Genomic DNA, 11,692 nt, shown 5'->3' on the forward strand with positions numbered 1-11,692 from the left:
AGTGTCATTAAATAGTGGCGCTGCAAGTTCAGTTTCATTTCAGTAAACTCAGGCGTTAGGCAAGTGTCATTAAATAGCGGCGCTGCAAGTTCAGTTTCATTTCAGTAAAGTCAGGCGTTAGGCAAGTGTCATTAAATAGCAGCTGTAAGTTCAGTTTCATTTCAGTAAAGTCAGGCGTTAGGCAAGTGTCATTAAATAGCGGCGCTGCAAGTTCAGTTTCATTTCAGTAAAGTCAGGCGTTAGGCAAGTGTCATTAAATAGCGGCGCTGCAAGTTCAGTTTCATTTCAGTAAAGTCAGGCGTTAGGCAAGTGTCATTAAATAGCGGAGCTGCAAGTTCAGTTTCATTTCAGTAAAGTCAGGCGTTAGGCAAGTGTCATTAAATAGCGTTTCATTTCAATAAAGTCAGGCGTTAGGCAAGTGTCATTAAATAGCGGCGCTGCAAGGTCAGTTTCATTTCAGTAAAGTCAGGCATTAGGTAAGTGTCATTAAATAGCGGTGCTGCAAGTTCAGTTTCATTTCAGTCAGGCGTTAGGCAAGTCTCTGCACTGCTTTACTAAACTCCTGACATGACTGGTATTCGTGCCAACAATAACAGGGGTCTGGTCCGCAGTCCTAGGACTGGGGCAAATGAGTGCAAGAGCAGTTACACTTTTACAGGTACCAATAACTTCAGTTGGGTACTCAAGGTCCACTACAATGTTACCACAGTAGGGATAACTATCCTGTGATTCACTCAAACCCCAAATAGCCAGTCCAGACACAGGACGTATTGGGACATCACACAGATGTTCTTAATACCATGCCTCAAAGATGATGGTAACCTGGGAGCCACTATCAAACAGTGCATCACAGGAATGACCGTTAACTTTTAACTGTACTATACTAGGTGGACCAATCAAACCATCAGGTATTCCTGCCTGTTCTGGTGCGATTACAAAACTTCTTTTAACTGTGCAGTGTTTTTCAGCCCTTGACGGGTTAGTCCTAGGCTGACTTTCCCTAGACAGTTTCAGGGCATGAATTACTTGTTTAATGACTTTGCTCTGATTCTCTTGATTATGGCACTTGTTTGCAAAATGTCCATTTTCCCCACACCGGTAGCAGAATTGCTCTTCAGCTAGTCTGGAGATTCTGGTGGGAGAGCTGACTACTTTAGGGGAAACTTCTACTGCTGCCACCATAGTTGGGTTGGCTGAACTATCTGCTGGTGTCATTTTCTTGTTTAATTGAATCTGTAGGCTCTTTACTTGTTTCTGTAAAGCGCGGAGCTCACCTATGTGTGTATTTTCTGGAAACATACTATCTGAGCACTCCTTCTGAGTTTCAGCGGATGAAATTGCAACAGATGTAACTATAGACTTGAACTCCTTAAGTTCTGCTTTTAAGCTTTGAATCTCTGCTTGTTTTAAATCAGTTGTCTGTTTTGGCTGTACCGGATGCACAAAAGCAGTGAGTTTCCTCCTGGAAGCCTCATATTCCTCTTCAGCACGTATTTCACTCAAAAGTTGTAGAAAGGTGGGTGGCTCAATCTTTCTCTGTCTTAAACACAACTGAATTAGCATTAGGTCCGCAGCAACTGCACCTCTCAATCACTGCTCCAAATGTGCTCTATCCATATTAGCATGGGGAAGGCTACCTCTCTGAACAACCTTAGAGAGAGATTGTTCTAATCATCTGAGGAAATCTGACAATTTCTCCCCTGTTTGCTGCTGCATCAGTCTAAAAGCAAAATACAGATCATCCCCTGCTGTCCCAAAGGCACTTTCAAGAGCTTCTAAGTACTTTGTAGGGTTAGCATCAGGATCACTGGTTCGTACAGCGTTCGCTATTTCTAGTGCTGGGCCTTTTAAACTCTCCATTACACAGTGTTTTTTCTCCTTAACCGTATATTCACTGTCCTCCACCATAAGCCATGCTTGCTCAAGCCAGTGGTCAAACTGCTCCTCTTCTGCTGGAACAGGCTGTGTTCCTGAGAAGATGCGTAGGCGGTGATATTCACCTTCAGATGAGGGTCTATTGGTCTTTTCTAAGAGGTCACCAAATGCCTGTATCACTGAGTCAGCTGAGCTAGTGGGCTTCTGTGCACCGGGCAGTAGAGCTTTAATGTCCTCCATAGTATTCCCCTCAGCCTGAATTAGCAACTTTAATTTGGTATGAAAGTTTTCATCTGCAGCTGGGGCTCTATCTATGATAACTAATGACCATGCCTCTCCACCCTCAGGCAGATGCACCTCAGGTGGGACACTTTCGGCAGTTAGGACGTTTTTGCATTCACACAAGACCATGGGGCTGTTCAGTTCCATATTGAAAATCCTTCCCCTAACACGTACTCTGCCCAAGCACTTAATAGTCCCAAGAGTCTCTTCAATATGTGCTATTTCCACGTCTTCAGGGACAATAACTAACAGTCCATGAGCCTCACTCAATCCTTCACCCCTGCACCATTTCTTTAACTCAGAAACTAACTCAGTTTTCTCAGCCATTACTTAGCGTTTTTTTTTTCCTTTTCAAAACAAAACCAAAAAAAAAAAAACTCACTGGTTACCCAAGACACAATCCCAGCGGTGCCTCCATTTTATGTAGCCCGTCTACTACAACAACAACAACATCATTTATTTATATAGCACATTTTCATACAAAAAGTAGCTCAAAGTGCTTTACATAATGAAGAAAAGAAAAATAAAAGACAAAATAAGAAATTAAAAAAAAGGCAACATTAGTTAACATAGAAAAGGAGTAAGGTCCGATGGCCAGGGTGGACAGAAAAAACAAAAAAAAAAACTCCAGAAAGCTGGAGAAAAAAATAAAATCTGTAGGAGTTCCAGGCCAGGAGACCGCCCAGTCCCCTCTGGGTATTCTACCTAACATAAATGAAATAGTCCTCTTTGTAGTTAGGGTTCTCATGGAGTCACTTGATGCTGATGGTCATACAGACTTCTGGCTTTTAATCCATCCATCATTTTTGGAACATCATGTACTTAGAGTAGATGGTGGTGGCACAAGCCACCACCAAAAGGACACCGGAAAAGGAAACAGAAGAGAGAGTAGGGGTTAGTACAGATTTTAGAGCCACCATGAATAGTTATTATAATGAATTGGATATACAGAGTATCAGGATTAAATTACAGTGAAGTTATGAAAAGGCCATGTTAAAGTAATGTGTTTTCAGCAGTTTTTTAAAGTGCTCCACTGTATTAGCCTGGCGAATTCCTACTGGCAGGCTATTCCAGATTTTAGGTGCATAACAGCAGAAGGCCACTTCACCACTTGTTTTAAGTTTTACTCTTGGAATTCTAAGGAGACACTCAGTTGAGGATCTGAAGTTGCGATTTGGAATGTAAGACGTCAGACATTCCGATATATAGGATGGGGCGAGATTATTTAAGGCTTTATAAACCAGAAGCAAAATTTTAAAGTCAATCCTGAATGACACAGGTAACCAGTGTAGTGACATCAAAACTGGATGGGGTCTTTCATGGGGTCTACTCCAACTGTGTGTAGAAAGGGGCCCTGAGTTCTTTACTCTAATGTCTAATTTGTTAGGATTCTACTTACTTTAATATTTTACATCTCGGGTTACATTGAACAAAACATTATTAATTAATTCTATCAATACACTGGTTAGATAATAACAAATAATGGTGAAAAAAAATTACCTGTTAACATTCGTTTCTAACCCAATAGTTTATATTACACAAACTTATAATAAACACCAGGAAACTGGGTTATAAAACAATAATGAACTCCCTGTTTAATTATAAGTCAACATACACAATTAATAAACTGAAAATAATCAGGAACTATATTACACTATTAATACTAAAATAAAACACATTCAGTCTTGTCACTCTATTTGAAACAAAATGTTGCAGGCCTGATTCGTAGTTTGGGAGCGTTGCGACCAAAAACTTATCGGTCCTTTCACTCCAACAGGAGCAACAAAATAAAATGAAAAAGGTACCTTACTTGGCAATGTTGTTATCAGTCCAACAAATCCTTCTGACCTCTCTGCCTCTGTCTATGTGCAGGTAGCCGCTGTTTAGTGAATCCAAAAATGTCTCTGTCCTCCAAATAAGCAAACTTCCACCATTAACGTGTTGAGCTGAGTTAACTCCTGCCTCTGGTAGTTCGCTCCATTACTCATCTTGTTGAATTAGCAAGTCGTTCGTCACCAGATAGACCCTGCGAATGTGTAATCGAACTTCTTTGTCTATCTCAGCAGTTCATATGCTGGTAAATTATCTGGTTGATAATTTCTCTCTCAAACTTTCTGCTACACCACTTCGGCGTCCCACTCTCTTTTTTTCTTCTCTTCCACCTTCTCTCCTACAACCCTTCCGTTTTTACTACCACTTCCGGTTATCAAAATAAAAGTCTTCATAACTATGTAAATGAACTATTACACTAAACTTAACAGTTTACAACACAACATTTACATTTTTACATTAATTAGTGATTTAAACACATTTCTACCTGGGCTACATGTTATTTCTCAGTAAATGTTCTTTTCTCATTTTCTCAGCTAAAGGAGTTGTACTAGGGATAACCTTCAATCAGTGAACATCTGCAAACCAGTATTTTTTCAGGTAAAATCTCAACATATGGCCAGAATAGTTTTAAATTCCTAATGAAATAATTTTTGAGGTTGCTCAACTGCAGTGTTTAAGAGCTTCAGTCTGTTCAAGTTTATAGTCCTTATTCACTTTAGTGTAATTATGAATTAATTTAAAATATTTTCTCCTAAACTCTCTTACAAGGATTGCGTTTTAAAAAATACATTTAATAAAAGGCACAACAAATAAAATATTCAGGATTTGTACATGTGCTGCATTTATCCAATTGATTAAATAATTGAAGCAATTAAGCACAGTGCAGGAGGGCTGAATCTGAAGTAGCCCTCAATGACTGGAGATGAGCACCCCTTGGGTAGACATTAGAATCTCATCAGTTCTAATTCTTTTACTGTTGCAGGGTGGTGTGGGTGGAAATTTCATTAACCAAATAAACATGTGGAAGAATGCTGCAGTATGCATACCTGTGTCAGGAAACAACATTAATTAAGACATTAAACATTCATTTTTTATTAATAATAGCAATATGTTAGAACAGAAAAGGGAAATGCATATAAAACAATAATGACATACAGTACATAGTTAAGGCCATTAGTATAGAAGGATTCTGTTTTTCCTTGTCTTTGATATCCATAATGAGTAGATTGCTGATTTTTCTATTTGCACTTCTTTCATGGGGTCTAATTCATCAGCTGGTTTGTAGATTTTACACAGTTTTTCCTTAAATCATATACCATCTCTTGGCAAATTTATTAAAGTTAGGTATAATAGAATATTCAGTTGTACTCACGTGCGTTTCTAGATAGCTTCATTTCATGAAAGGGTTTGCATCTCTTTGCAGATGGAATGGTGGTCTTTCATTGCCTGAAGATTCCGGAAAAGGAGCTAGGAACGGAAACTAACAGTTAATCGAAATGAAGTGGTATGGCCTCACAGTTTCAATTTGGAATCTACCAAATAATACATTGTAATATATCAATGTGTAAAAGCAAATAACTCTAGCATCATGTATATAAAAGGTGTCCAAATCTGATCTTGAAGGGCTATAGCGGGTGCAGGTTTTATTCTTTTTTATTAAAAATTGATGCTATTTAACTTCTTTTGCCTTTATAGTAATTGAATTGCTGTTTAAGACTCAGACCACTTAATTGTTTCATCTTTCCTTTTTTAGCAGCCAAACTGTAATTACATGCAAAACAAGCCAACACATGACCAAGTGACCTGTGTCCATCATGCAATATTTGAAAATAATGAAAGGTGAAGGTTTCAATAATGTTGATCTGCTCAGGTAAGCAAAACAGTTGAATGACATTCTTAAAAAAGAAAATGAACAGATTTGTAAATGTTTGGAGTGGCAGAATGAGAGCACCAACAAGCAATAGAATGAAATAACAGGTTTAATTAACAACAAGAATCAGCTTCTAATTAAGAAACTGGCTGGAGTGATGTTGTTTGGAGTTTGAGGCCCCAACGTGGCACATATTTTCATTTGTTGGCTCACTTCACATCTTGTTTTAGTTTGGCCGTCATTTAATCAAAAAAACAATTCAGAGGGCTGATTGTTGAAAGACAAGGCAAGTAAAACAAAGGGAAAAGAAGTCAATTAACAGTGAAAACTTGGCATGAAGGGAAACCAGTAGCCAATTTAGCCCTCTAGGATCAGAGTTGGACACCCCTGATGGATACAACAGTTTCAAGTCAGTGGTGTTCATGTTTGCTTATTTTTCTCTGATTCCGATTAACTGTTTCACCAACTTAAACCTGCATTTTCAGAACAGAATTACACAGAGCAATAGTCCATATTGGCAGTACTGAATTTCAAAGCAGAATTCATCTACAGACAAGAAGCCAGTCTACCATAAGCACACTCATGCATAAACTCACAATCTGTTTTGCAAGTAATTTTAAGTGGCCAGTTAGCCTGACAGCAAGTCCTTAAATTGTGTGAAAACTCAGAGGCTTTGCACCAAAGCAACAAAGCAATACAAACCAAAATGAGGTACAAATGGCAGTACAGCTCACTGCACCACTATGACAACTAACAGAAAGAGTAAAGTCCGATTTAAATCTAGATATAAATATCCATCCATCCATCCATTGTCTCCCGCTTATCCGTGGTCGGGTCGCGGGGGCAGCAGCTTGAGCAGAGATGCCCAGACTTCCCTCTCCCCGGCCACTTCTTCTAGCTCTTCCGGGAGAATCCCAAGGCGTTCCCAGGCCAGTCGAGGGACATAGTCCCTCCAACGTGTCCTGGGTCTTCCCCGGGGCCTCCTCCCGGTTAGACGTGCCTGGAACACCTCACCAAGGAGGCGTCCAGGAGGCATCCTGATCAGATGCCCGAGCCACCTCATCTGACTCCTCTCGATGCGGAGGAGCAGCGGCTCTACTCTGAGCCCCTCCCGGATGACTGAGCTTCTCACCCTATCTTTAAGGGAAAGCCCAGACACCCTGCGGAGGAAACTCATTTCAGCCGCTTGTCTTCACGATCTTGTTCTCTCGGTCACTACCCATAGCTCATGACCATAGGTGAGGGTAGGAACATAGATCGACTGGTAAATTGAAAGCTTCGCCTTGCGGCTCAGCTCCTTTTTCACCACGACAGACCGATGCAGCGCCCGCATTACTGCGGATGCTGCACCGATCCGCCTGTCGATCTCACGCTCCATTCTTCCCTCACTCGTGAACAAGACCCCGAGATACTTGAACTCCTCCACTTGGGGCAGGATCTCGCTACCAACCCTGAGAGGGCACTCCACCCTTTTCCGGCTGAGGACCATGGTCTCGGATTTGGAAGTGCTGATTCTCATCCCAGCACTTCACACTCGGCTGCGAACTGATCCAGAGAGAGCTGAAGATCACGGCCTGATGAAGCAAACAGGACAACATCATCTGCAAAAAGCAGTGACCCAATCCTGAGCCCACCAAACCGGACCCCCTCAACGCCCTGGCTGCGCCTAGAAATTCTGTCCATAAAAGTTATGAACAGAATCGGTGACAAAGGGCAGCCCTGGCGGAGTCCAACTCTCACTGGAAACGGGTTCGACTTACTGCCGGCAATGCGGACCAAGCTCTGGCACCGATCGTACAGGGACCGAACAGCCCTTATCAGGGGTGCCGGTACCCCATACTCTCGGAGTACCCCCCACAGGATTCCCCGAGGGACACGGTCGAATGCCTTTTCCAAGTCCACAAAACATATGTAGACTGGTTGGGCAAACTCCCATGCACCCTCCAGGACCCTGCTAAGGGTATAGAGCTGGTCCACTGTTCCGCGACCAGGACGAAAACCACACTGTTCCTCCTGAATCCGAGGCTCGACTATCCGACGAACCCTCCTCTCCAGGACCCCTGAATAGACTTTTCCAGGGAGGGTGAGGAGTGTGATCCCTCTGTAGTTGGAACACACCCTCCGATCCCCCTTCTTAAAGAGGGGGACTACCACCCCGGTCTGCCAAACCAGAGGCACTGTCCCTGATGTCCATGCGATGTTGCAAAGGCGTGTCAACCAAGACAGTCCTACAACATCCAGAGCCTTGAGGAACTCCGGGCGTATCTCATCCACCCCCGGGGCCCTGCCACCAAGGAGTTTTTTGACCACCTCGGTGACCTCAGTCCCAGAGATGGGGGAGCCCACCTCCGAGTCCCCAGGCTCTGCTTCCTCATTGGAAGGCATATTAATGGGATTGAGGAGGTCTTCGAAGTACTCCCCCCACCGACCCACAACGTCCCGAGTCGAGGTCAGCAGCGCACCATCCCCACCATATACAGTGTTGACACTGCACTGCTTCCCCTTCCTGAGATGCCGGATGGTGGACCAGAATCTCCTTGAAGCCGTCCGAAAGTCATTCTCCATGGCCTCCCCATACTCCTCCCACGCCCGAGTTTTTGCCTCAGCAACCACCAAAGCCGCATTCCGCTTGGCCTGCCGGTACCTATCAGCTGCCTCCAGGGTCCCACAGGACAAAAGGGTCCTGTAGGACTCCTTCTTCAGCTTGACGGCATCCTTCACCGTAGGACTCCTTCTTCAGCTTGACGGCAACTCCAGAGTGGTACAGAGTCCAGACCCTCTCAAGGAGATTGGTTCCAGAGTCCAAGCTGTGCGTCGAGGTGAGTCCGACTATATCTAGCCGGAACCTCTCAACTTTGCACACTAGCTCAGGCTCCTTCCCCTTCAGAGAGGTGACATTCCACGTCCCAAGAGCCAGCTTCTGTAGCCGAGGATCGGACCGCCAAGGTCCCCGCCTTCGGCCACCACCCAACTCACACTGCACCCGACCTCCTTGGCCCCTCCCATAGGTGGTGAGCCCATGGGAAGGGGGACCCACGTTGCCTCTTCGGGCTGTGCCCGGCCGAGCCCCATGGGTGCAGGCCCGGCCACCAGGCGCTCGCCATCGAGCCCCACCTCCAGGCCTGGCTCCAGAGTGGGGCCCCGGTGACCCGCGTCCGGGCAAGGGAAAACGCCGTCCAAAATTGTTTTTCATCATAGGAGGTTTTGTTTAACCGCTCTTTGTCTCATCCCTCACCTAGGACCAGTTTGCCTTGGGTGGCCGTACCAGGGGCATAAAGCCCCGGACAACAGAGTTCCTAGGATCATTGGGACACGCAAACCCCTCCACCACGATAAGGTGGCGGTTAAAGGAGGGGTAGATATAAATAGCAGAATTATATCCCTGTATTGGGGAGACCAGTATAACATTTGAGCCGATTCTGTACCTTACTTTTGGAGTAAAGATGCCAAGAGTACAACTTTAGCTGTGATTTGTGTTCTTTGATGATGTTGAGTGCTGATGGATTTGTGAGTCTTCTTCTTTTTCTTTTATTTTCAATTGTAGACTTCCACAGAAGTTAGACCCCTATTTAAACTGTAGCATGAGTAAACATAATGAATAGTTGCTTTACTAATACATATTTTATTGTTACTCAGCAATTGTATCAATTATTTTTATACCATCCAAATTTTTTAAACTGACTTCGAGTAATTTTACATAAATAATAAATATAAACATAATTTTAGATCACTCTTTCTCATACAGGATTAATCATTGATTGTTCTTTTATTTTCTCGTATACGAAGTAGAGGGAAAGTATTAGATAGATAGATAGATAGATAGATAGATAGATAGATAGATAGATAGATAGATAGATAGATAGATAGATAGATAGATAGATAGATAGATAGATAGATAGATAGATAGATAGATAGATAGATAGATAGATAGATAGATAGATAGATAGATACTTTATGAATCCCAATGGGAAATTCACATTCTTCAGCAGCAGCATACTGATACTATTGTAATTGTCCAAAGATTTGATGTTGAGATTTTGATGAATCTTGACGTTTTAGACCATTTTTGGAATTATGTCTATGTGTCTGTGGTCAACCAAATTTTCCAGTATTAGGTACAAAACAGATTTCCATCAACTTTTGTGCTATTTCCGTTAACCGGAAGTGGTACTTTACCTTTTATTCATGCAGCTGCAGAGTACGATTTATTCAACTTACTTTTATAATAATTGTTCTATATATTATTCATCTGATTTGATTTGTTGTTGATGGTTCTTTAATGTACATAATATAAAAATATAATCATTGTCTTGTGGCTTACTCCTCAAATATCCATCCCCATATCTGAGTATACAATGCAGAGAAGTGCTGAATTTTAGCATAGTGTTTTTTTGTTTGCTTCCTTCAATTTTATTTTAGCTGTAGTATATTTGTAGTATGGCAAATTAGGCATATAAGAGCGGAATTGCACTTTTGAAATCAATAAAAAAAAGTCTGGATAATCAATTGTTGTTAAATGTGTTTATATTTAGGCTACTATCCTTGAATTATTTATTTTTTAAATTATTTTGTAATAATAAGTTATGAATTTGGAGGGACAATTTAAAAAAAAATCAATCATATTATTTCTCAATTGTATTAATTTAAGGAGTGTTAAGGTTATATAATTTACATAATTTAAAATAACCTCATATATTTAGAGAAGAATGATGAATGCTGACATTCACATAGGGCAGAGTGGTGGCTCTGAGGCTAAGGATCTGTGCTGGTATCCAGACGGTTGCCAGTTCGAATCCCCATCACTGCCAAAAAGAGATCCTACTCTGCTGGGCCCTTGAGCAAGATCCTTAACCTGTAATTGCTCCAGGGGTGCTGTACAATGGTTGACCCTGCACTCTGACCCCAAGAGGTATGCGAAAACTAACAAATTCCTAATACAAGAAATTGTATAAGGCGAAATGAAGAACAAAAAAGAAATATATATATACTGTATTCTTGAACAAATACCTTTTTAATTATTGGCTTTACATGAACGGTGGTTTCTCATATGTTTAACAATCATGAGAAACTTTTTCATCCATAAATCTTTTATTGGAAACTCTGCTTATACTGGATAAGATAGATACAAATAATGTGTGTAATACAGTAACAATCCTCAAAAAGAAAGTAGACAGTATACTGCAAAGTCCACACAAGCATTGCCACATACACACACACACCAATCAAGATGTGAGATATTAATTGGTCTAAACAGTAGATCATAGAAAAAAATCCCCAGGAACAGTGTGATAACACTTGGACATCAGATAGAGCAGTGTTTCTCAACCATTGGGTCCAACTGCCCTGGTGGATCTCAAATTGCTATTGTCTGTTGCTAATGGGTTGTGGTGGGTCGTGAAATGGGTCAATTCACCAAGGCAAAGTTGGTCTGGCAATCACGTTTGATTTGCAAAGAAGGAAAAGCTCTGTTGATCAAATTTGATTCACTAGGGACACCTCAACCATGGTGGGTCACAAAGACACATTGGAAAAAGTGGGTCACAACACAAAAAATGTTGAGAAGCACTGAGACAGAGGGCGTATGATATCTATGTATTTTATAGAATCCTATTTTTTTTCCTTTCAGCTCTTCAAAATATCCCCACAAGGGTACTACTATGGAGAACTAATATATAGGATTGTACCTTTTGTCATATCTTTTAATTACAGTGGTGAAAAAAATGATGTTTAAAATCAAGAAATATATTATCTCATTGAAAAAAAGAAGAAACATTACTTACACTTTATATTTGAAATGTTCTAAATCTTTTAGCTGCTGTGGCAATATTGATA

At 41.5% G+C, this 11,692-nt stretch overlaps 1 protein-coding gene across 1 annotated transcript; it reads right to left on the bottom strand.

The window, feature by feature from the left end:
- Nucleotides 1–1,671: 1,671 nt before the first annotated feature.
- On the bottom strand, nucleotides 1,672–2,484 carry LOC114663092 (paraneoplastic antigen Ma2-like). The gene has a single exon (XM_028816855.1). It carries the CDS (start codon nucleotides 2,482–2,484, stop codon nucleotides 1,672–1,674), a length of 813 nt encoding a protein of 270 aa, XP_028672688.1.
- Nucleotides 2,485–11,692: the final 9,208 nt, after the last annotated feature.

This window comes from Erpetoichthys calabaricus, chromosome 12, assembly GCF_900747795.2.
Source record: "Erpetoichthys calabaricus chromosome 12, fErpCal1.3, whole genome shotgun sequence".
Classification (NCBI taxonomy): domain Eukaryota; kingdom Metazoa; phylum Chordata; class Cladistia; order Polypteriformes; family Polypteridae; genus Erpetoichthys; species Erpetoichthys calabaricus.